This window comes from Balaenoptera borealis (assembly GCF_965194805.1).
Source record: "Balaenoptera borealis genome assembly, chromosome: 3".
NCBI classification, from domain to species: Eukaryota; Metazoa; Chordata; class Mammalia; order Artiodactyla; family Balaenopteridae; genus Balaenoptera; species Balaenoptera borealis.
This window is the reverse complement of record NC_138866.1, coordinates 65,209,851-65,237,544: the sequence shown is the minus strand read 5'-3', so window position 1 is coordinate 65,237,544 and position 27,694 is coordinate 65,209,851. Positions and strand designations below refer to the sequence as shown.

At 36.6% G+C, this 27,694-nt stretch overlaps 1 protein-coding gene across 15 annotated transcripts in view; it reads left to right on the top strand.

Moving 5' to 3' along the window:
• The window catches only part of AKAP6 (A-kinase anchoring protein 6), a 572,476-nt gene that overhangs the window by 471,548 nt on the left and 73,234 nt on the right, over positions 1-27,694 (top strand). For all 15 annotated transcript variants that reach the window (XM_082384022.1, XM_082384023.1, XM_082384021.1 and 12 more), the window contains 2 exons: positions 11,324-11,470; positions 14,516-14,740. In XM_082384022.1, the coding sequence (XP_082240148.1) occupies positions 11,324-11,470; positions 14,516-14,740 (372 nt within the window). The remainder of the gene's footprint in view (positions 1-11,323; positions 11,471-14,515; positions 14,741-27,694) is intronic.

The window sequence follows — 27,694 nt, the reverse complement described above, 5'->3', positions numbered from 1 at the left end:
GTAATTCAGCTATAAAGATATGGGGTAAGCTTTGATATATAAATTCTCCCATGATTGTATATTAAAACAACAAAAAGCAGTTCATGTATCACTTAGTTTGAGAAACTATTCATTGACTCAGTGTTTTCTGAAGGCCTCAAATATTCAAGATACTCCATGGTTGACCAAAAAGGCATGCCCTCATCCTTTGAGAGTTTATTCTTCAAATTTATGACAAATGACAAGATTTCTGTTTTTGTAGATATTTGGGTATATTTTGGCAGCTGGAATAAAGGCAAGTGAATACTTATGGTCATAATTTAGAGAAGTAAATATGGATGCTAATGCTTTATCTCATTTCATTATCATAGTTTTTTTTAAGACAGAGGTGGTCAGTTGAGTTTTAGGAGATGAGGCAAGAAATTCTATGTGCACACAAGAGATCAAGGGCAACAGAAGAATGTGACGTTGTATTTGAAGTTTGCATAATAGTAAGCCTCAGTGGGCTTTAATTTATTACACTTAAATTTTTACTGGATTTCTTGTTGCATATATTAGATGAATCTTATTCTTTTGTGACTTACAGAGAACAGCTTACAGTCAAGGACTTCCCTTTTCTCATCTTGCTTTATTAAAAAAATTAGTCCATTAAATTATATAGTAGTATCCAATTAAACAAAAATAAATGTGTTTGAAGGCGTTTGTTTAGGTTGGGAGATGGGAAACAAAAGAAATGGTACTTTTAAATTAGAAACTTTTTTAAAGGAGAAAACTGAGTTTCATTACATTAACTGCTGCTCCTCATGTCTTTTTTCTTTTTTCTTTTTTTCCATTCTACACTGCATACTCTAACAGATATTACATAATTGCATAACTATTCTTACTATGTGCTGACATGACATTACAACAGCCCTGATAGGGTATATCATAATGAAACTGTAATTAGAACAGTCATGATGTATTATGGCAATGACCCACATCGTCACTGAAGTGCATTGGAATGAACAGAAAACCCATTGAGATGTGCAGATTTTCGACATAATACAGCAGAACCATGAAGTTTCATAGCATGGAGGAGAAATTGCCATTATGCCCACACTGCTGGCAGCAAGAGTTATAACACATTTCCTAGATATCTGCTAGAGAAAGTTCTGATATATATCAATGGAAGAAAATTTTTGAGAGTGGTATTTGTGAAGTTTGTCTTTAAAATATCTACAGGAAGGACTTGTTGAAATATGGACCTATCTGCATAAATTGTATAGTAGAAGTTTCCTATATCCTAAAAATATTTAGTCAAAAAAAGGACCCAGAAGGTTTCCTTAAGTTCAGGAGTTCATCAAGTATGCCTCTAAAGTAGGACAGATTGAAGATGATTTGAGAATTTTTCAGTCAACCTTGCCTTTTCTTTTTGTTCTCTGTATTTGCGCTTAGATTGTATAGCTTACATTTTATGTGGTTGTGTCTCTGCTCCACTGTTGTTCTCCTGAGTTTCTCTGCATGAGTATCTTATATCTGAGTCTCTTTCCAGCAAGTGACAGATTCTCCTTAACTTGCTGTTTTTCAGTCTTGGCATTTCTTCTGCACATAATAACGTGATTGTTATGGCTGATCTGGTGAATGTGGGCCCAAAGAAGCTCAACTTTCTAAAATTGAGAGGAATTCTAGACTATCTTCTAGACCAATCCTCATTCAGTGCCTCATTATCCCATAAAATATCCCAACTGGGTAGACTTCTGATCTCTGCCTGAATAACTCTGGTGAGTGAGAACTCACTGTCGCTCAAGCTTTGTTTCTTCTTGTGCTTCAGTCTTTGATCCCAGGCTTGACCTCTGAGGTCAGATGAAACAAATTAATGTCTTCTATTTAGTCCTCTAAATATTCCAAATCTGCTAACATGTTTTTCCCTCTCTTCTGTCATCTTCAACTCTTATTTACCTCTCGGCTGAATATCTATCTCCGGCTTCTTCAACAGCTTGCTCCCTGGAGAAGTGTTGAATCTTCTCCCTTCCTTAAGTGCTCTCCTTTGGATATTTAATACATTGCTTAGGTCCCTCTTGGAACATGGAACCCAGTGAGAACCAGGACTACAGGTTTGGGCCTAGTAAACCACAGTCAAGCTGATCTATCTGCTTCCTTTCTTTTTTTGACCCTGGGTTTGTCTCAGTTCAGCCCGGAATCATATTTCATTTTTTTTTTTTTAATTCCTTCCACTGTCTGTTGACTCATTGAACCTAAAGACAATTGAAACCTAGTCACCTCCATTCTTTGTGCAGTTTCTGTATTTCTATTTTTTTGTGAGGGGAGGGGATGGTTATTAACTCTGTCTGACTTAATATTTGTCCTATCTCCTTCTTCAGTTTCATCTACTATGCCAGCATGTTGTGTTCTCTTTGGAGTCTAGTATCATCGTCTAAAATAGACATTGCAAAATAGTTGCCTGCAAATTCAGATCTAACTCAGAGACGTAGGTTGACGTGTACAGTGTTAAAAAGTTTTAATTCAGCATGTAAAAATTATAAGATTTCACATAAAAATATACATTCTATCTTCTCTTCAGATGTGTACCTGGCCATACAGAAGCCATATCGAAGCCATATTCCCACACAGGAACAGTTGGCAGAGCTGAGTAGAGAAACTTGTGCTCTCCTATCCTCTGTAATCCACACTACTTCCTCTTATTTCCCCTTGACTGGAATCAAATGTTAGTAATCATGACATTTATGCATTTTCTTTTAGTAGAGAAAAATATCAATAGTTCTCTTTTTCTATGACCCTAGCAATAGTTAGAGTATGAAAGATAGAAGATGACTTATCTATACTCAACTCCTGTACATTAGATGCCAGGTAGTGGGGTGCTGGATCTGGTTAGTTCTAGCTTGTGAGAGCTGATTGTCAAATATTCAGGAATTTTGCCAGCAGTAGCAACCATTGGTAGCTTGGAATCCACCATAATGGGAATTTTTACACCAGGGAAATCACTCCCCCAGGGAGCCAGTTTACTAGTATACCACTACCTGTAGGTTCTTGAGTTTATGATATCTGAGCTAAAATATTTATTCTTCTTTATTGATAAATGAGATTAGTATAATCTGGCAATCTAATCAACATGCCATATACAAATATGTTCACTAATAAAAATACTGAATAAGACTAAACCAAAAAAAGGGCCCTATGGCATGACATATCTATTAAGCAGTGATCTTTACAAATGGCTGTTCAACAGGTTCTTAGCAAAATTCCTTGTACTTCTGTACTTCTAAATGATTGCATCCTTCTGCTTACTTTATGCTTATGAAAATCTAATAGAAGCATATATACCTGATCCAGGAATTCACATCCTTGCTGTAGGGATTTAAGTCATTAGATTTGGGGTGTATGTTCTTAGCAATTTAATTATGTTTAAAGTCTGGTTAGTAGTGTAGTAAATAACTGGTATTGCTCCAAAATTGCATTGAGAAGGTAATAGGATTGAATTTCTGCACAAGTTGACACTCAATTAAAATTTCTGTATATCCAATGAGTTAGCCAGTCCTTGGCTGGGGAGCTAGAACAAATGCCTTCCTCCTTAAGCCGATCACTTCAAAACACGCAAAATTTACAATAAAGTCAAATCAAGACCCAGTGCATCAACTAAAATTTGAGTTTGGCTTATCAAATATGGATCAAAAGCAAGGAAGAGACTAGAGAGCATTCACGATATTTCTTTCTTAAACTCTTCTATTTTTTATTGACACTGGAGGAAAACTAACACATTAAAACCTCCTTACTGAATTACTGTCCTAAACCAATAGATCCATGGGGCTTGTTCAGCTAAAAGCCACAACAGACTTTGTAATGCAATGATGTAATCTTGGCTTTGTGTCATTTATATTCAACCTAAAAAAACCAATTTTCCTGAATAGACAGGCTGACAACAATATTGTTCGGTGTGGGTTTTTATTTGGATTCTTTCCAAATGGTTCACATGCCTTCACCGTAACACATCATGCCTGCTTACATCTTTTTTTTTTTTTTTTTTGCCTGAATTCCAAAGTTTTCCCCTTTTACTAGCTCTCTATTTTTCTTTTAAGGTCTCAGTTATGTTTGTAAAACTAACCAGCTCCACCACAAAATTAGGATGTATCTTGCAGAGTGCATTCATTTTACTTTTTGCATATTTTTCCCGAGGTCATGTCAAGGTTAGTTTGAATTCCATCCTACATTAAGACTTCTTTCACAGCTATTTAGCTCGGCAGCCTACTCCCCGCTGGGGTCTGCCCCTTGGGCACGTCAAAGCTTCAGACCTGACAAATCACACGCAGATGAAGCTGTACAGTTTTTTAAACAGTTTCATCAGTAACTTTTTTTCCTTTTTCACTATCCTTCTTCATGTTGAGATTTTTTTTTTCTCTGAATTACCGTTTCAGGAATGTCGATTTCTATTTGAGATGGTTTGTTTTTACATCAGACTTGCAAACAAGCAATATCAGTTATTTTATAGTAAATCATACCAATAGCCTTCTATTCACCGAGACTGCAGACCGAAAGACCTACCGACCATTCTTGACTCGTATAACTGTAATTCCATTATTAAAATCTATTTGTAGCAGGACGCTTAGTGTTGTGAAAGGTGGCAGTATCACAGAGTCTACCGGAATCTGAAAAAAATGTCAACCATAAAAATGCATCCAGTTTATAACATATTATGGGTTGAGCCTGGAAATGTTTCTCAAATGGTTAGCAATATGCTCTTATCAGTATTTTAGCAAATTGTGACTAATGGTGCAACTCCATTTCCTGTTTAATTGATGAACTTAAAATGCTTGGTTGCTAATGAGTGTATTAGCAAACAATGTTCCCTTCACAGGCTTAAACAGATCAGGATTTTTTTAAAGCAGCTTACTGTCCTTATTTTCATATAAAGAAAAATATTGACTGCCACAAAATTGCTAGATCAAGTGAAGAAGTGGTGTAATTATTGCTGTGTAGTCATTTTGGCAATGTCAAACAACCAGATTATAGTTTTCTAGTTCTCATGCTAGAAAATAGTCATTTTCTTTTGCAAACCATGGGCTTTTCATTACACTTTAATTCAGGACAGACAACACCTGAAGATCTTAACTGCAGACCAAGTAGAAAAGTTAGAAGTAAGAGGGAAAATATATATATTTGAATGATTCTCCTCTCCTCGGTCCTCTTTTACACTTAGCTCAGTATGAAAGTACCCATCGAAGGGTCTATAAAAGGTGGCTGGTTGAAACTAATTAAAGACAGGTTTAAATAGAAAAAGAAAAGGAAGGGGGATCAAAGGAATTACATTAGGTGTCAAGACGTTGTTTGGAGATATTTCATTTAGATTTTTGTAATTATATTCAGGGGAAAAGCTAAATTCTAAAAATATCCATTTTGTGCCATAATTTCATATTTACGTTATTTTTGCAATAAGATACATGTCAACAGGCAAACATCTTGAAATCATTTCGGCATTGGCGCATTAACACATTATGGTGAAAAGAGAGGCTTGTGCTTTTCACGCAGTGCATTTCAGTCTTCAATTAATGTGAAAGCACTACAATGCCTATGCAACTTCTCTTGCCTAGTGGTGTACCATTTATCATTGCAGTTTTACATTGACCTTGACACCCACTTCATTAGAATAAAGATTGTCTACCATTTAGGTTACATTGTTCCTCTGCACAGAGACCCCATGCAAATTTCTGTTCAGATAGAAGAGCTGTGAGGCTGTCAGAGGTCATCTGCATTAAATGATTGCAGCTATTTTCCAACTGCTTCTTTTCATTCTACTCAATTCAGGCTAGGAGGATCAATCAAGTCCTCTGCCTGAAACAGTGGGACTGCTGGGAATATAACTGTTTTTGGTAGTAGTGGATATGCCCTAAACAGTATTAAATATTTAATATAAACTCATTAAAGGCCATGCAAAGACTTCAGAAATACATCAACTTTATAGAAAAATCTAAGGGGCTAGAGGACCTTTTAAGAAATAAATAGAAGAATAATAATCAATTTTATAATTTCGGAATATGATTACAATAGTTCTTAAACTTAGTAAATCTTTTCTGTAGCAGACTTTTTTCTCACCCTAGACCTGGGTAGGGAAGGGACAAGACAGGCAGATTTGGTGTTCTTATGCAGTATTTTACTTAAAATTGGCATTGAAAAGTTTTCAGTCATGGTTGTTTTTTATTTTTGTTCTATAACAGTGAATTTTGCTCTGGGTATTTATTTAAAAAGCCTTAGGTATTTGTTATGTAAAAGGAATGATTGGAGAAATAAGTTGCCAGGTTTCCTACTTAAGTTTTCTGAGTGATATAATTGGAATTAAATTATTAATGGGGGATACTTTAAAAAAGATTGTTTTATGATCTTCTATTAGGGAATTTGCAATTCATTTTAATATTTGTAGTTTGATTTATATTAAAGATAATGCAATCTATATCCAATTAACAATACATGGCCAATGTAATGTGATTTCCAGATCATGCAAATGAAATAAGCTAGAAGAGGGGGGAAAACTCAATTCTTAACCTCAGATGTAATTTGCTGTGTGAGTTCTGGCAATTTTAAATGACATTGCACTTTTTAATTTTTCCAAAGGCTCAGCAGCAGATTTATCCCAATCAAGAAAGCCTATTATTAATTTACAAGGACAATTGTAGGAGTCTTTATAATTTCTCTGTGCAGTTATTCGCCATAAATTGCTAATGGTAAAATACAAGGAGTTTGCAAGAAATAAAGACTTTTGACAAAACAATAAGACAAACTTGTTCTTTGTCTTGGGCTTGAACCCTCTTCTTCAATCTTGAACATCTTCCCTAAGTGTTGGTGATATTGGCTCCATGTGAAACATCACATGCGTTGTGAGATGCTGGACACTGGTGCTCTGAAAAAGGGGGCAGTGCAAGAACTGCTGCAAAGGGGACACTGGCCTCTAGCAGATTCCTGCACTCAGCATGTACAGCTGAGCTGTGGACCCTGGACTTTCATATAAAAAGACTCTTTGTTCACCACTGAATGGCATTAGGCATGGACTTGCTGAGGGGCCACCATGAAGCCTCGCATGAGGAGGGCAAACACTAGCCCGAAAACACAATGCGGGAGTCATAGACGGACACATCCCTGCATTTTTGTGCAAAAATGCATATTTTCACGCATAATTTTACCAGTGGTTAGGTGTTTTGGTGTGTTCCTAGCATAAGCTTTCTTGTTGATAGACTATAATACATTTTATTTTCTCAGTGTATTTTCTCTACCTGTTGTGTGTTTATGGGAAAGGGGATTATGCTGGATATACAGGTGTTTATGGTATTACTTTGCACTGGGAAAGATAATCAAACTGTAATTATAATAACTAGATCATTTTCCTTGCTTTTACTCTTCCTCATATAAAATCACATGAAGCCCAGTTAAAATACAGTGTAAGATGTAAATACTCAAACCCTGAAGACACAGCATCTGACAGCCCTATTCTAATAATCAAGAAAATTCTTCGGTTTAATTCTTGTGTTTTTCGTAGCCAAAACTTCACTCTCCGCTCAGCAATGTCTGGTCTCTTTTCAGCATAACCAACAGAAGCACCATACAAAAGTCTTACAATGGATGTCTTAATCTCTCTGTGTGCTTTTTAGAGCATTATTTTGAATTCCATCATGCTGCCTTTTTTCTTTCCTCTTCTGAAGTTTTATTACAACAGCAGAATTCCCAGGGAGCTTTGGGGGCAAGGTTCACATAATATAGCCCTGAAGTTTTGCTGAGGTGGAATCCATCCCCCAATCCTGGCCATCTTTTGATGATCTTTGTATTTCAAAAAGATTCACTGGGTAGAGTCTTGTAGCATTAGCTGTATGTAGTTTATTTTTTATTTTTTTATTTACTAGACGGTGAGCATCGACATCCCTTTCATGACGCTTTCTTTCTCTGACCTCACAGTGACAAGGCATCTTGTTCTTTAACATTGAGGGAGGCAGAAAAATGCTTGAGTTGCTCAATGTGTGCCTTCTATACCAGTTTCAAAATGGCTTATTCTTCTGGTTTCCATGGTGACAATTAACACTGTTTCAAGGCATTGTTCCAGTCTCCATTTGGGCAGAATTTTCGGCGTGATTTTTAACAAAAAAAAAAAAAAAAAAAGGAAAAAAAAAGGTTTTGGGGGGGAAAAAACCCTTTAGCATAACTGTCAAAAAAGTTATCTCAATCAAGTCTTCACGCATTTCTAATTATGTTTACTTCAGAAGTCCTGTTTTGGCCGACTTTGTTTTATAATTCAATTTTAGTATTTGTGCTTTTATAAAGAAAGCACTGAATAAGAATTTTTTAAAAACTTCTTTAATTCTTAGCTTTAAAAATGAGCTAGTGTTTGTGGTTATTTGTAATTCGGTTTCTAAAGGTTTCTTTATATATCTCTATATACACACAGGAGTGGCATTTAAAATAGGAGTGGCCTGTGTCTTTAATTTAGATCATTCACATATCTATTAGGAGGCTTCATTAGTCAAAATTGAATTGGCCAAGCAAATACACTTAATAATGTAAATACGCCCTTTCAACAGAATATATTTTATTTTTGACTAGACAGGCCCACAGCAGGTGCTGTGGGGAAATTAAATACCGGATGCTTATTTACCTTAGCACTCAAGAAAAGCCATCTGACTTTAACTTTGTTAATCTCATTTTTGACTATTGAAGAGTAGTCTATATCATAACATCCCTAGACTACAGGGCACAATGGGGCAACCTCTGCTCACTTACTGCTGTGGACAGAATGAATATGAAGACTAAATTATTTTCTCACCACAGGCTAAAGTAGCCCTACTTGATAGAATGACCGAGAACTAATAGAGCTGGCAGTTGATTGTCCCTCTCTAATGCTTCTGAAAATGTTGGAGAGAGAAAAGCAAAAACATACTAACATCAACAAAAATATAACCCTCTGGCATGATGACATATACAGCTGAGGCCCTAAATTATATCAGATTCAACCTTCAGAGTGCTTCAAAAATTAAAATAAATATTTTCATCTTAAATTACATGACATTCTATTACCTCTCACGCACATACCAATACATCTAACAATTAGCTGGATTCTCTTAGCTTTTATAGTCTGAAGGCATTGTCCATCAATCACATCTTTCATCAGTCTGTTTATACAGTAGGTTACATGGTGACAAAGACAGAGAGCATACATAAAGACAAGTTTTTTAATGTAATAACCTTTTATAATAGCTGTTGCGGTGACTACCGGTACTAGATTTCACAGAGAAAATTATTTTATTATGTCTAAAATTAAACTAGTTGTTTTTTATATTTTTATTATTACAAGACTATGATGTTTATGGGACACATCTAAACTGTTGTCTTTCTTGACTGATCTGCTGTGTAGGAGCTGTTCAAAGTTGGGGTAACAAGAGGGGGTGAGCTTGTTACAAGTGAAAGTGATAACTGGTCGAGGCTGATCCCGGGTGGCACAGCTGGAAGACTCCCTCTGTCAATTAATGCACATGGCATAAGCAAAAGCTTTGAATAGGATTCTTCTGCTTGCTTCAAATGCTAGTTCCCCCAATATTATGTCAAAGAAGTCTTACCAAATTAATTATGTAAATCTTTGTCAGCCATATCATCTTTAGATGGGACTCTGATTACATAAGCAGATTGCCCTCTTCTCCAATCATTACTCTGATAAATAAAACACTATTTAGGTTTCTAGAATACTTGTTGAGTGTTGAGTCCAGAAAACTCGAGTGGACAGTGTGTTCCATAAGTGTTGGAATAATGTGGTCTTGGTAATTGCCTGCCATTAGAAAATACAATCAGAATTCCCATGTATCACAGGCCAAATTCTGAAAGAGCTCTAAAGCAACCCTTGATTCTTTTCATTATGCATATTCATGTAATTTTGGATGCTCTGACACCCTGATCAACATTCATTAATACTATGAAATGCTTTAAATCACCTCATTTAAAACATTTTGTTCTGTGATCCACAAATACTAACATTTGGAGAAGTTTACATAATACAAATGATGTGCATGTTTAGTGTAAATGAAAGAATAAAATATGAAACTAAAAGTATGCAAACATATGCAGGAAAATGCTGAGGGCCTGTTAACTGAAACCGGGATTTTACACCTTCTTTTCCTTTAAGCTGCTTCCAGTTGTATTTTAGTTTGGGATCTTACATAGTATCGTGTTTTCAAGGTGAATAAAATCACCCAAGTGCTTGGGCATGTTTTGAACGTGCTGATTTCCTACTTTGCCCAGACTAAAGCATTTCTTATTAGATCTGGTAAGGTGCTCATCTTAGCTCAGTTAGGACAACGGTGTATTATTACCAAGGACCCCAGTAACCTAACTTTTATGCATTGAAGAAAGAAGTTTAGGGATTGCCAGTATACATTTGGAAATGTGCTAAAGTTGTAAAATATGTTTAATACTCTAACCAGAATCTAGTTTTTCTATTCCGAGTTGTTTTTAGGTGCACATTTAAAAAATACATCCATACTCATATATAGTTGTCCATAATATAGGACTTTCTAACTATGAAGTTATCCAAATAGAGTTATTTGAAGAGAATCACCCTAGTTAACTGTCACATTAAATAGCACTTATTATCACCAGCAAAACATCCTTTAGGAGACACCCACTTGGCAGTTTGTTAGAATACAATGTATATTGCGGGAAGAGAGTTCTCTAATCGATTGTGATATTTGGGACATTTTACAGTAATCAGTAAGGAAGCGTAGATTTGTAACCATTCTCAAAACACTGTTTTTTTGTTTTTTGTTTTTTCCTCTCTATATGTACCTCTTCTCCAAGCCCACAAAGAATTTTTAAGTAAAAGAAAAATGAAAAAAAAAAAGTTAACTGAGAATTTAGGGGACTTATAGGATAAGGAGGAAGTTACACAATTTTTAGGGACCATTTTATTTGTACCACTCTGAGACTAGTCCTTTGGGAGGCAGAGATGAGTGATGGGCAGTACTCTGGAGCCAAATGTTGGCCAAAACTAATTTTGATATTAAATCCCTCTAGACCAGGTATGTTCCTATTTGGAGTATTTTAAGATAAAGATCAAATGTGTGTACAAACTTTAGTTTGGAAAGACATAATCTTAGTCAACTAAATGGAATACCTTGGATGTTTGTGTATATGTGAGAAATTTGTATATTTTTAACTGTTTTCAGCAATTTTTCTCAACTACTCAAGTTTCTTAGTTTAGCCTCCCCATTCATTTTATTGGAAACACAAACTTTTAACACCCATGAGCCTCACTAACTCTGTGCTCAGAGATTTTCGAAGAACACCTCTTTCCCTAATGGTATCTTTTTTTCTCTTCCCGTTTTAGCGATACAGTGTGGAAATGTCCATCAGGGACCTGAAAAAGACGGAGCTGCTTAGTAAGGTTGAAGCTTTGAAGAAAGGTGGCGTTTTACTACCAAATGATCTCCTTGAAAAAGTGGATTCAATTAATGAAAAATGGGAACTGCTTGGGGTATTTGCATTTTTATTACTGTTTGTAGGTTATGTGTACATTTTTTGTGAAGTACCCTGTCTGATTTCTAATTTGAGGCACAAATATCTCTCTCTTTCAATTCACTGCCTACATTTCAAACAAGCTATTCATGCTATTATGGGGGAAAAACACTGCTTTTCCTCTCTGTTGATTTTTTTTTTTTACTCTGAACTTGTCTTCTCTCAGATTTTTAATACTTTTGGTTCTTTAATACGTAAAAAAGTAAGTAAAATATGCCATGTATTATGGGTATGCACCAAGTCAACTATAATACAGTATATCTGATATACACTGACTGTCATGCTTGAATGAATGTTAATAGAATTTATTCTGAAGGTACATGTTAGAGACATCCACTGTTTAACTATTTACTGTACCCTTCAGATGAAAAGTGGAGTTGTCACTGTAGCTTTCAAGTCACGCTAAAGCCGCAAAAACAAAGATGCAAACTTGACCCAAATCTGAATTGCAGAATTAAATCGGCCTCTGTTTTGTGCCTCAATTTCCAGCTCACTTTTAACAAAAGCCAAAAAAAAAAAAAAAGTTTCATGTAATTCATTTCACGCAATGATGGGCTGGGTCTCAGCCAAAGACTGAGATGCAAGAATCTGGCAAAAAGGCAATATAGAGATTCTGTTACCCAGAGACCAGGATGGCACTGTGCAAGAGACAGTACTGTCCTTTTGTTGGAAGACAGCTGAGAGAGAGAGGTTAAACTGTATTTTTTCATCAACTTCTCTCCTAAATTGCCTTCACTTCAAATCAAGGGTAAGCTAAATTTGTCAATTACTTAAATGATTAATTATAACAGCTAAGTATGGGTGGTGTCAGTTATGGAGCATGATTTTGCATGCCTTCCCTTTCCTGCCTTTTAATTTTTAAAGAAATAATACTCCAAAAATATTTTGAATAAAAAGCTCTCCATGTACCTTGATGACTTGGAGGAATGCCAGTGTTCAGTTTATGCCATGCTTAATCTAGGTGATTAGAAAACTGCAAGTTTAAATCCTTGCTTTCTCATTTAAATTCACCACACTCTGCAATCGTGCAAAGTAACTTAAAACGTTAAAAGTTTTTACTCTGACCTATTGTTACATTACTTTTCAATAGTAATTAATGGCTTTCATTTTATAATATGGTGATTTAAATCAGAACCTACTAAATTCTACAGAATTCATTGATCTCATATAGGAGAAATGTGGTTAGTGTCTGATATTTTAAAAGACTGTTTACTAAATAGATGAGAGCAGCAACTTTATATGCTTGATAGATAAAGCGATAGTCTGCCTATGCTGTATTTTCACATATCTATTTCTAATTTGATAAATAATTAACAATAATCTTTTTGGAAAATTTTTTGAAGTATATCATGTATATAGCTCCCTAAACAAAAATTTTAAATCAAGATAACATTAAAAAAAGAAACAATATTTAGCTATCCTTTATGAGCCAGAGACCTTAAAAATGGTTGTCATTTTAACAAAAATATCATTCGAATGCAGTATGCAGAGTTTTGTAATGATTTCTGGGGAGAGAAGGGTGCTGGGAAGATTTTAACAAAACCTGTGCTACACTACCACCACCAGGCATACTGCTTTAATTGGCATGATTACATTTTAATTGGCATGAAAAAAATTTAAAGACAAGGATTTTAACTTCTAACAATAGTAAAATAGAGGGATATGGTTTTTAATATTACTTTCATCTAAGGTGAACAGTGTGGAATGGAAATACATTAGAATGAAATGTCAGTGGTGCGTACAGTTTAATCTGTGAAATTTTGTCCCCTGTGCTGCATATTACTCTGTCTCAATTGCATATTAAACAACCCTATCAAGGCAGGCATTGGCATCTGCTGTGCTGACACAAATTGTGAATTAAATGAAATTGATGTCCTCTGTCGTATATTTATGAAGATGGACCATTCTCTGAAGTATTCTGTTTATGAAGAATTTATGATTGCAAACTGTTTCAGAACAAAAAAGTGGCAATAAATTCTTTTTTGTGACCCTACCCTCCAAGGGCATTGATTTCACCTCCTGCTGCTACTTTTGTTACAGCATAAAAACAATAGCTAAATCTGGATTCCACTGAGGGTCTTCAAATTATCAATATTTGCACCATGAAAATACAAGGGTGTTGCCAAGAAAGGCGATTTTTCTCCTAAAGATACTATTTACGGAACACTACACAGCAGATGAATGTTTGTTGACTTAATTTTATTTGTGTTTTAAAGCCTATTTTTGTAGCTTTAATTCATCATTATAGATTAACTCGTCCTGATTCTCCAAAGAGAGTGTTTTCCACCAAAAAAAAAAAAAAAAAAGCCTTCCCTGACTGTACCTTCATGCCATAGTGGTTCATCTAAGCGGGCTTCTAGCATAGTGGATTGGGGCTTATTTTAACACATATTTTAGAAAGTCTAGCATCCAAAAATGCAAAGTGGGAAGAATTGAAGGGTTGAACAATTTCTAGGTCAGGTAAAATCAACAGCACCAAGGAGGCTACCCTTTCTTAACAGTCCTGTGTCATAAGGTTTAGGGAATTGTACTTCACAAAACAAAAAAAGCAAAAAAAAAAAGGAATTTAATTCTCCATGCACAGTCTACTCTTGGCCTCCTTAGTATATTGATTAAACTCAAACTTCTATCTCCTGAAAATTTTATGCAGAGAATTTTTACTGTAAACTCCTGTCATGAGAGTTGAAATGAGTGTTTATCAGTGATCATGGTGAACTTTTGGGTCAAAGCTCCTTTCTGTTAGAGGAAATTAGAAGTGAATGACGTCTTCGTAAGCCTCTAGTGGTAGTCAGAACAACACCCATGGCTCGAGAATCGAATCCTAAATGGAACATTGAGCTAATCTGAACTGAATATCAGTTGTGAGGTGGGAGGTGCAGCAGACACCTTCCAGGTGGCTGTTGTCACCAGCCAAACTGTGATACGTATTTGGTACCTACGCTAATCAATGTTTTTGTTTTTTGCTGTTGGTGTTTTTGTTTTTGTTTTTAATCTGATGCATTAGAAAACCTTAGGAGAGAAGATCCAGGACACAATGGCAGGGCACAGTGGGTCGGGTGCACGTGACCTGCTCTCTCCTGAAAGCGGAAGCCTGGTAAGGCAGCTGGAGGTCAGGATCAAAGAACTGAAAGGGTGGCTAAGAGATACAGAGCTTTTCATCTTCAATTCCTGTCTGAGACAAGAAAAGGAAGGAACAATGAATGCTGAGAAACAACTGCAATACTTTAAGGTAATAAAAAACAATCAAAGTTTATAAAAGCTTTCTTTATGGTAGGGATAAAATATTTATCAAGTACATAAAGTATTATACCCATGTATCTGTGTATCACTGTGCACTTAAATGTTTCCTTGAATTTATAGGCACCCTCCACATTTCTTATATGCCAGCGTCTGTGTGTGTATAAAGATGAACATTAAGCATATCAAATACACATTGTATAGGGGAAATCTCTGCTGCTTGTGTGTTTTGTGCAATGCCTGTTGAAGGAGGGCTTTGATAAATTAAAAGCAGACCAGCAAACACTAAAGATTACTGAGGACTTTGAAAGGCAGACCTAAATGTTCTATAAATAATGTGGCTAAAAATACTTCCATAAGTTGATATGATAAAAACACATGATTTAATATAAGACCATTAATGCTAACAAAAGGAAACATAATTTTTACATATGAAAGAATCAACTATTTATGGAAGGAAGAAATAAAGTAAAAGTGTTTCCTACATTAGAGGCAGTTTCCACTATAGAAAAATGTCAAACTTAGCAACATGGCTGTGTACATGTTCGTTGTATGTCCATGAAGAAGAAGTGTTCCCCTCGTTTGTTCCCATGGTTTACACAATATCTATTCAAAAGCAGTTTAAAATTCAAATCTTTGTTCTCATTGGCCACACTAGCCTGTACTGCTTGAACCCTCCTGTAAAAGCAGTGATTATTTGAACTCTGGCTGGTGTCAGCCTAAGGCTTTGGGGTTGCAAACATGAATTTGCTGGCTTAAAAGGTCTGAAAGAGGAGAAAGGGGAAAATCAAGAAGAAAAGAACTTCTTGAGACCAAGCAACTATTTCTTCTCAAAGCCTTCTAGGACCAGGTTTTATTCATCTCACATTCTGCTCTGCAGTCTTCCAGCAATCTACATATCAGAGAATGTAGTCACATGTAGTTCACCTTCCCTGTGCCAGACAGACAGGCCCCCCTTGCTCACCTGCATAACCCAAGAGGAGGCCCCCTCCAAGGTAAGACCACAGTACTTCTCAGTAAACTGTCTGCGTTACACATCTACACATTGTTTTACTTGAACTCCTTGTCTGCCACTGAGTTGAAGTTAAAACCAGAAGTTAAAAAGTCTCTTGCCAAGGCAAATGGGTTTCACTATCTAAAATCTAACATCCAGATGATTTGTTACTTGACCTCCGCTTGTTTCACTCTAACCCCCCATTGCAGGGAGATGGAGTCTTCAGATATTTCCCTCTGTGTTGTTTGAACTTAACAGGTCATCAGTAGGCTAGATGTTGTGAAATTTATTTTCTCTCTATAGTATCTATATTGCAGCTTTAGTGAACTGGTTAATGGCCCCAGTCAGTTGTGTGACCTTGGTCATATTTCTTGTATGGTCCCTGGTGCCTCAGTTTCTTCATCTATAAAATGGGATGCTGGTAATATTTATCTTATGCGGTTATGAGTTCATATATGTAAATCATTATTTCTACTTTTTGTAATGGTGCATTCATAAAGGATAGAAATCTCAACATTATAAGCCCAAATTATTATGTTACATAATAATTGGGTGCTGCCAAATGACATTAGCTTTATGCTGTAGGCTTATACAGTGTCATCAACATCATATTCAGCTAGGTCCTCATAACAAATTTAAAAGAGATTAAGAGACACGGAGAGAGACCTAGAGAAATCTCTAGGCTTCCAAATCATTAAATAATTCCTAAGAGTTCTAGTCGTTTGCTAACAAATACTTTGTAGCCACTGGGGAATATTCACTACCCCTAATTTATTATTTACCATGTACATCTTAGTGCCTGCAAATAATCATAGAATTTTTCTTTCAAAAGTACTAGAGATTATCGCATGCTTTTTGCTCTTTTATTTCTTCAAAGACATTTTTTCCTTAGAGCATGTTTATGTTTTCAGTATCACCATTCATTAAACTCACTACATTTATGCCCGACTCTTATTTATTTAGCTATTTTTAAAATAAGATAATAAATAGAGACTTTCCTACTCCAAACAACAGGCAGGATCTTGATGGTGATGTATACCTCATCATGTGTTTTTCCCAGCCCTATTCCATCCCCTGCTATCCTTACCTAAGATAATCATGATCCTGAATCCCATGTTCTTTATTTCCTTGCTTTCCTCTAGTTAGAAGGAATATTTTTAATTTTAGTTGTTTTTAACCTTATTAAAAGGCAATCATGCTGTATGTTATCTTTTAGGACTTCTTTTTCATTTAACATTATAATGCCAAGATTCATTCAGCTCATTGAGTATGGCTGTAATTCACTTACTTTGACATTGTGTAATATTCCTTTGTGAGTATATACATATAATGCTAACAGCAACTTATGAGGTTAGTATTAGGATCCCAATTTTGCAGATATGGAAACAGGCACATGGAGGTTAAGTTTTGTGTGTCCAAGGCCACATATAATGAGTGGTAGAATTAGGTTTTAAATCCAGAGCTGTCTGACTCTAAAGCCCATTCTCTGAACTACTATGCAAAATTGGTATTTATTGGTATTTACTGGATGCCCTTAGATGCCAGGTGACTCAAAGGGAAGAGCAGGACAGAACTAAATATCATTGGTTCTTTGTGGAAGGTTTATTAGTCACAATCTTCAGCAATTTGGCCAGAATAGCAAATGGCTGTAGCTATTAAAGATCTGGGGAGGTGAAAATATTTGTGTTTTCGTTTTACATTTTTGTACAATATCAGTGTAAATTTCTTTGCCATGTGTCACTTTTTATTTTATTATTTTATTTTTTTAACATCTTTATTGGAGTATAATTGCTTTACAGTGGTGTGTTATGTGTCATTTTTTAAATTGAAACTTTTAAAACTTTTTGAGAATATGGAGCCCTGATGATTTTTCTGTATGACCTGAAGCTCTAGTCCCTTCTAAAGTTTTGACCTTGAGGAGTTTGATCGGATAAGCTAAGTGGATCTAGCATGACAGCACTTTTTTTTTTTTTAAAGAAAGCTTTCTGTGTGTTGGAGTAAACGTCTTTCCTAGCCAGAATTATGAATATTTCTGAGCTGTTTACTCTTTAGTGCTCAGTATATGATTAGTTAAGTGTTCTGTATATTACCACATTCATTGGAAGAATGAAACCAAATGTTTGTAACATAATAATATTGTAATATAATGTTTATAACCTGTCAGAAATCATAATTGGTAATAGGCATATGCAGAATAAAAACTCTTTACTTACCACAAATCCAGAAAACAGATAACCTCTGCCTTTCTAAGTGATAAAACCACTCAAATAAGAGAGTTATTAAAGAACCTTTATGTGTCAGAAACTCTTTGCCATGTTCTGCCTCTTCTTGTGGGTTCCCAAATGTCTTCTGCTGTCATTAGTCACACAGAACACAGAAGACAGGCTTTATCCACAGGGTTTAGCTTTATGATTCTCCATTCTCTAAAATCTCAGGCTTTTCACAGAATGAATTTCTTTATGTGACACCCAGAGTAATGATAGATAAGCCACAGTGCACTACCCAGGAGAACAGGGAGGGAGGGTGCTGCATATAAAAAGGAAAATCCATCACTTTATAGACACAACTGTTTCCTTCTCAGAGTTTGGTCTGGGATGAGAGAAAGGATCAGGATCTTAAGTTTTCAGAAAAAGAGAAAAAGCAATTGTGGAAAATATTCTTTTTCTCTAAGACAGTAATGTGATAAATGTGGGGTTAGACATGAGGCAAAATTCTACCTAAGGAAGAGTTAAAGCCCAGGATGGGAGAAACACGAAGGTGTGAACCTAAGAGCCCTGGGACAGAAATGCAAAAGTGTCCAAGAGTGAACACACCATGACAACAAAACTCAGAGAGCACATCAGAGATTTAATGAGGCCAGCTGGCAAAGGGCCCCTTAGAGCTGTGTACGGGCAGCTTCAATGCCATTGGCTGGAAAGCATTACTTTTTAATGATGACCCTTCAGAGAGAAAAGAAAATAATTACTTAATCATATGTTCCTTGTATCCCATAACAAAATTCATTATTCTGAAGACTCAAATTGGGGAGAAATTATCGGTTACCAGCTAAAGGAGACTGCAGCACTGGACTGGGCCCAGAACCAGCCTGGGAAGGACAACTTTAGACCAGCCAAGAGGCTCTGTCATAAGAAGAATGAATGGGATAGATTTGGTAACCTTCACAATGACTAATGTCCCAAATTTGCTACCAATTTAAATTTGACCAAGCACTGATTGGTTCAAGATGGCGGAGTAGAAGGATGTGCAATTACTCCCTCTTGCGAGAGCACTGGAATCACAACTAACTGCTGAACAATCATCGACAGGAAGACACTGGAACTCACCAAAAAAGATACCCCACATCCAAAGACAAAGGAGAAGTCGCAATGAGATGGTAGAAGTGGTGCAATCACGATAAAATCAAATCCCATAACCGCTAGGTGGGTGACTCACAAACTGGAGAACACTTATACCACAGAAGTCCACCCACTGGACTGAAGCTTCTGAGCCCCATGTCAGGCTTCCCAACCTGGGGGTCCGGCAGCAGGAGGGGGAATTCCCAGAGAATCAGACTTTGAAGGCTAGTGGGATTTGACTGCAGGACTTTGACAGGACTGGGGGAAACAGAGACTCCACTCTTGGAGGGCACACACCAAGTAGTGTGTGCATTGGGACTCAGGGGAAGGAGCAGTGACCCCATAGGAGACTGAACCAGACTTACTTGCTAGTGTTGGAGGGTCTCCTGCAGAGGTGGGGGGTGGCTGTGGCTCACCGTGGGGGCAAGGACACTGGCGACGGGAGTTCTGGGAAGTACTCCTTGGCGTGAGCCCTCCTGGACTCCACCGTTAGCCTCACCAAAGAGCCTGTAGCCTCCAGTGCTGGGTCGCCTCAGGCCAAATAACCAACAGGGAGGGAACTCAGCGCCACCCATCAGCAGACAAGCAGATTAAAGTTCTACTGAGCTCTGCCCACCAGAGCAACACCCAGCTCTACCCACCACCAGTCCCTCCCATCAGGAAGTTTGCACAAGCTTTTTAGATAGCTTCATCCACCAGATAGCAGACAGCAGAAGCAAGAAGAACTACAATCCTGCAGCCTGTGTAATGAAAACCACATTCACAGAAAGACAGACAAAATGAAAAGGCAGAGAACTATGTACCAGATGAAGGAACAAGACAAAACCCAAGAAAAACAACTAAATGAAGTGGAGATAGGCAACCTCCAGAAAAAGAATTCAGAATAATGATAGTGAAGATGATCCAGGACCTCGGAAAAAGAATGGAGGCAAAGATCGAGAAGATGCAAGAAATGTTTAACAAAGACCCGGAAGAATTAAAGAACAAACAAACAGAGATGAACAATACAATAACTGAAATGAAAAATACAGTAGAAGGAATCAATAGCAGAATAACTGAGGCAGAAGAACAGATAAGTGACCTGGAAGACAGAATGGTGGAATTCACGGCCATGGAACAGAATAAAGAAAAAAGAATGAAAAGAAATGAAGACAGCCTAAGAGACCTCTGGAACAACATTAAACACACCAACATTTGCATTATAGGGGTCCCAGAAGGAGAAGAGAGAGCGAAAGGACCCAAGAAAATATTTGAAGAGATTATAATCAACAACTTCCCTAACATGGGAAAGGAAATAGCCACCCAAGTCCAGGAAATGCAGAGAGTCCCAGGCAGGATAAACCCAAGGACAAACATGCCGAGACACATAGTAATCAAATTGACAAAAAAAAAAAAAAAGACAAAGAAAAATTATTAAAAGCAACAAGGGAAAAATGACAAAGAACATACAACGGAACTCCCATAAGGTTAACAGCTGATTTCTCAGCAGAAACTCTACAAGCCAGAAAGGAGTGGCATGATATATTTAAAGTGGTGCAAAGGAAGAACCTACAACCAAGATTACTCTACCCAGCCAGGATCTTATTCAGATTCGACGGAGAAATCAAAAGCTTTACAGACAAGCAAAAGCTAAGAGAATTCAGCACCACCAAACCAGCTCTACAATAAATGCTAAAGGAACTTCTCTAAGTGGGAAACACAAGAGAAGAAAAGGACCTACAAAAACAAACTCAAAACAATTAAGAAAATGGTAATGGGAACATACATACCAACAATTACCTTAAATGTGAATGGATTAAATGCTCCAACCAAAATACACAGGCTCGCTAAATGGATACAAACACAAGATCCTTATATATGCAGTCTACAAGAGTCCCACTTCAGACCAAGGGACACATATAGACTGAAAGTGAGGGGATGGAAAAAGATATTCCATGGAAATGGAAATCAAAAGAAAGCTGGAGTAGCCATACTCATATCAGATAAAATAGACTTTAAAATAAAGAATGTTACAAGAGATAAGGAAGGACAGTACATAATGATCAAGGGATAAATCCAAGAAGAAGACATAACAATTATAAATATATATGCACCCAACATAGGAGCACCTCAGTACATAAGGCAACTGCTAACAGCTATAAGAGAGGAAATCGACAGTAACATAATAATAGTGGGGGACTTTAACACCTCACTTACACCAATGGACAGATCATCCAGACAGAAAATTAATAAGGAAACACAAGCTTTAAATGACACGATAGACCAGATAGATTTAATTGCTATTTATAGGACATTCCATCCGAAAACAGCAGATTACACTTTCTTCTCATATGCACACAGAACATTCTCCAGGATAGGTCAGATCTTGGGTCACAAATCAAGCCTTGGTAAATTTAAGAAAATTGAAATCATATCAAGCATCTTTTCTGACCCCAGCGCTATGAGATTAGATATCAATTACAGGGAAAAATACATTAAAAAACACAAACGCATGGAGGCTAAACAATACGTTACTAAATAACCAAGAGATCACTGAAGAAAACAAAGAGGGAATCAAAAAATACCTAGAGACCAATAACAATGAAAAGATGACATTCCAAAACCTATGGGATGCAGCAAAAGCAGTTCTAAGAGGGAAGTTTATGGCAATACAATCCTACCTCAAGAAACAAGAAAAATCTCAAATAAACAATCTAACCTTACACCTAAAGGAACTAGAGAAAGAAGAACAAACAAAACGCAAAGTTAGTAGAAAGAAAGAAATCATAAAGATCAGAGCAGAAATAAATGAAATAGAAACACAGAAAACAATAGCAAAGATCAATAAAAGTAAAAGTTGGTTCTTTGAGAAGATAAACAAAATTGATAAACCTTTAGCCCGACTCATCAAGAAAAAGAGGGAGAGGACTCAAATCAATAATATTAGAAATGAAAAAGAAGTAACAACGGACACCGCAGAAATATGAAGCATCATAAGAGACTACTACAATAAAATGGACAACCTGGAAGAAATGGACAAATTCTTAGAAAGGTATAACCTTCCAAGACTGAACCAGGAAGAAATAGAAAATATGAACAGACCAATCACAAGTAATGAAATGGAAACTATGGTTTAAAATGTTCCAAGAAACAAAAGTCCAGGACCAGATGGCTTCACAGGTGAATTCTATCAAACATTTAGAGAAGAGCTTACACCCATCCTTCTCAAACTCTTCCAAAAATAGCAAAGGAAGGAATATTCCCAAACTCATTCTATGAGGCCACCATCACCCTGATACCAAAACCAGACACAGATACTACAAAAAAAGAAAATTACAGCCCAATATCACTGATGAATATAGATGCAAAAATCCTCAGCAAAATACTAGCAAACAGAATCCAACAACACATGAAAAGGATCATACACCATGATCAAGTGGGATTTATCCCAGGTATGCAAGGATTCTTCAATATACGCAAATCAACCATTGTGATACACCATATTAACAAATTGAAGAATAAAAACCATGTGATCATCTCAATAGATGCAGAAAAAGCTTTTGACAAAATTCAATACCGATTTATGAGAAAAACTCTCCAGAAAGTGGGCATAGAGGGAACCTACCTCAAAATAATAAAGGCCATATACAACACACCCACAGCCAACATCATTCTCAATGGTGAAAAACTGAAAACATTCCCTCTAAGAACAAGACAAGGGTGTCCACTCTTGCCATGATTATTCAACATAGTTTTGGAAGTCCTAGCCAGGGCAATCAGAGAAGAAAAAGAAATAAAAGGAATACAAATTGGAAAAGAAGAAGTGAAACTGTCACTGTTTGTAGATGACATGACACTAAACATAGATAATCCTAAAGATGCCACCAGAAAACTACTAGAGCTAATCAATGAATTTGGTAAAGTTGCAGGATACAAAATTAATGCACAGAAATCTCTTGCATTCCTATACACTAACAATGAAAGATCAGAAAGAGAAATTAAGGAAACAATCCCATTCACCATTGCAACAAAAAGAATAAAATACCTAGGTATAAACCTACCTAAGGTGGTAAAGGACCTGTACCCAGAAAACTATGAGACACTGATGAAAGGAATCAAAGATGACAGAAACAGATGGAGAGATACACCATGTTCTTGCATTGAAAGAATCAATATTGTGAAAATGACTATACTACCCAAAGCAATTTACAGATTCATTGCAATCCCTATCAAATTACCAATGGCATTTTTTTACAGAACTAGGACAAAAAATCTTAAAATTTGTATGGAGACACAAAAGACCCTAAATAGCGAAAGCAGTCTTGAGGGAAAAAAACAGAGATGGCGGAATCAGACTTCCTGACTTCAGACTGTACTACAAAGCTACAGTAATCAAGACAATATGGTACTGACACAAAAACAGAAATATAGATCAGTGGAACAGGATAGAGAGCCCAGAGGTAAACCCACGCACCTATGGTCAACTAATTTATGACAAAGGAGGCAAGGATATACAATGGAGAAAAGATAGTTTCTTCAATAAGTGGTGCTGGGAAAACTGGACAGCTACATGTAAAAGAATGAAATTAGAACACTTCCTAACACCATACACAAAAATAAACTCAAAATGGATTAAAGACCTAAATGTAAACCGAACACTATAAAACTCTTACAGGAAAACATAGGAAGAACAAACACTCTTTCATATAAATAACAGCAATATCTTTTTTGACCCACCTCCTAGAGTAATGGAAATAAAAACAAAAATAAACAAATGGGACCTAATGAAACTAAAAGCTTTTGCACAACAAAGGAAACCATAAACAAGATGAAAAGACAACCCACAGAATGGGAGAAAATATTTGCAAATGAATTCAACGGACAAAGGTTTCATCTCCAAAATATATAAACAGCCCTTGCAGCTCAATATTAAAAAAACAAACAATCCAATCAAAAGTTGGGCAGAAGTCCTAAATAGACATTTATCCAAAGAAGACATACAGATGGCCAAGAAGCACATGAAAAGCTGCTCAACATCACTAATTAGTAGAGAAATGCAAATCAAAACTCCAATGGGATATCAACTCACACCGGTCAGAATGGGCATCATCAGAAAATCTACAAACAACAAATACCAGAGAGGGTGTGGAGAAAAGGGAACCCTCCTGTACTGTTGGTGGGAATGTAAATTGATACAGCCACTATGGAGAACAGTATGGAGGTTCCTTCAAAAACTAAAAGTAGAATTACCATATGACCCAGCAATCCCACTACTGGGCATATACCCAGAGAAAACCATAATTCAAAAAGACACATGCACCCCAATGTTCATTGCAGCACTATTTACAATAGCCAGGTCATGGAAACAACCTAAATGCCCATCAACAGACGAATGGATAAAGAAGTTGTGATATATATATACAATGGAATATTACTCAGCCATAAAAAGGAACGATATTGGGTCATTTGTAGACACATGGATGGACCTAGAGACGGTTATACAGAGTGAAGTAAGTCAGAAAAAGAAAAACAAATATCGTATATTAACGCATATATGTGAAATCTAGAAAAATGGTACAGATGAACCAGTTAGCAAGGCAGAAATAGAGCCACAGATATGGCTATGGACAAACTATGGACACCAAGGGGGGAAGGCGTGGGGATGAATTGGGAGATTGGGGTTGACATATATGCACTAATATGTATAAAATAGATAACTAATAAGAACCTGCTGTATTAAAAAAAAATTTAAAAAAAAAAGAAATTTGACCAAGCACTTTTATGCATGTTATTATATTTAAACCTTACCCTAATTATATAAGTTGAAAATTGTGGTCACCTTCTTATGTGTGTTTTTATTTATTTTCATGAATGAAGAACTTGAGATATGGAAAGTTAATGTGACTTGTTTGAATTCACACAGCAACCAGCAGCAGAGACAGAGCAAAAGCCATGGTCTTTGGGTTCAAATTTTAGTATTCTCCCATTCTGTCATTTGCTGACCCTTCGGTAAACATTGAAACCTGTTTTACTCTAAATCAAGGGTTGGCAAACATTTTCTATAAAAAGCAGGTAATACAATCTCTGTCACAGTTATTCAGCTCTGCTGTTATAGTGTAAAAGCAGCCACAGACAATATGTAAATGAATAAATATTGTGTGTTTAATAAAACTAATTTACAGAACTATTTACAAGAGCCAACAGTGGCTAGCAGACCTTAGTTTTCTGACCCTGCTCTAGATTACAAAAATTATCATAAACATGGGAATGGGTACCATCTGCATCTCCTTTAAGGAAAGGAGGCCATGCAAGAATTGCATTAGGAGGAAGAAAACATTCTTTTAAAAATTGTAATAGTGACAACCAGTACTTTTTGAGTGCTCGTTAGATGTGAGTCACAGTTTCTAAGTTTCTCCATTCACTTATTTAATCCTCATCACCATCTTGAGGCAGCTGGTTTATTATCCCCTACTTATGGATGAGAAAACTGAGGCAGGGAAAATTGAAGTTACTGAAGTTCATACAGTTTATAAGTGATAGAGCCAATAGTCAGGTCTAGAAAGTCTTTCAGAATCTGCCACTACTCTGTAGACTCAGTAGTCCTTGGGTCAAAGATCTATTTTCTGGAAAGAGAAAAAGATGTTAACTCATGACTTACTCTATTGTTCCTCATCCCTTTTCTGATTCCTTGGACAGCCATCTAGAGGATGTTGGGTTGTAACCTCCTCAGGAGCTTCCCAGGTATAACCTGCAACCAACCGCCACAAACAGAGGGCAGGAAGAGACTGAAGAAAGAGGCAGACCACTCCAGATTGGTAGGTGGCAGGTTTAACAGGAAAGGGAACTTAGGAGGCTTGTCATGGGCAACCCCAAGACAAGAAATTTCCCCACCCCCAGAATCTTAAAGATTTATATAGAGGCCTGAACTGGGTTCAGTCATACGCACAGTCCAGATAGTCTCATCACCACACTGTTATCTCAAGGCCGTATCCTTGGGGCAGCTTCTGAGGGCAGGGAAGGCAAGCAGAGCACATATTCCAAGGACAGGGGAGGAGAAGAGGAGTCCAGTTGCCCGGGTTCAGCTTGAAGGTCAAACCGATAGTCACGTCTTCTTGATGACCACCACCCCCGCCTCAACAGAGGAAGTCAGCAAGTCAATGTTCTAAACCTTGGACATTAAAAATTTTAGAGTAGGGTCTTTAACAGGATTTCAAATTAACTATGAAGTATGCAGCGTTACTAAGTAATTACTCTGAAAGGCACTATCACTGATGTACTTTTACAAAATAGATTAAATAAAAGAGGTAAACGCAGTTCACATGCTTTAAGTATTTTCCCAAATCTCACTGTGTAATTTCCAGAAATAAAAATAGAGCCCATCTAGCCAAGACATTTAGAGGGAATTTCCCATGTCCACTATAATCAATCTCAAATGGCACCGTAAATAATCACATGTCCTATGTCCTTCAAAACCCGCATTTTTAAGGAGATAAGGTTGAAAGACAGAAGAGAATATGTTGGAAGTTTTGAGATATGAGAGAGGAGGCCATGGTTCCTAGAGGTTCAGGATCATCTCTGCTGCTGTGTCCTGGAGCCATACAAACTAGGTAATGATGCTGTTGGCAAAGCTGCAAACAAAGAATTACAGTAATTCAGTCTGGCTGTAACAAAAGCGTGTAAAATACTTTCAAAATCAACAGATACCAGACAGGATTTAATCCTTTCTATGTGTCTTAAATACATTTTTTAAAAAAACTATTATAGTAACCATGTATGTTCATCAAAAAGTACTGAAATCAGCTTTTATTAGATATTTTCCCCACTGTATATAAAAAAATCCATTGCCTAACTCTTCTTTGGAAGTAATTTTGAGTAATTGGATACAATCTAGAGCTGCCTTGTAAAGAAAAAAAAACATTGGCTGGGTTAAGGTTCAAATTCAAAGATAGATTTGAATAAATGTTATTCACACTACCATCTGGGGGTAGTGGGAAGACCCACAGGAAATTTTTATAGGCAGTGCCATTGTAAGCCTTCTAAAGTAAAAGAAAATGGAGTAACAAAGACCTAATTCTTTCTGAGTACACCTTTTTCTAGAAGATGCTGAATGATTCCTGAAGTGGGGCAATCTGCCCCTGAATTGAGGATTCACAGAGGTAGCCATATACTCATTTCATATGTGTCGTTTGTATTACTGCTCTCAGGTAAACCAGATTCATGGAAGTTAAAGGCTGCACTGCTAATCTAGAAAGATGACAGAGAGATGTCACCCATCCTTACTTCACTGCTGCCTCAAAAACCAGACAGAACTGCATTTAGGCTCTGAAACCACAATGATGAATATTTCTATTCTTACTTGATTTCTTAACATTATTTAAATGTTATTTTAATTGATAATAAACTCAAATTAGGAAGAAACTGGGAGTACAGAATTGCAAAGTTGTCTCCGTGCTCTTCATGTAGATAAGATTGAAGCAGTGAATCTGATCCACCATAATGTAGAAGCTTAAGCTGTGGGTTCAAGACGTTTGAGTTTATCCTGTCTCTACCTATTTCCAATCCATGATTTTTCTTAAAGCCCCAGGTTTCTCATCATAAAAATAGGCATAGTAATAACACTTACCTCATAGAGTGGCTA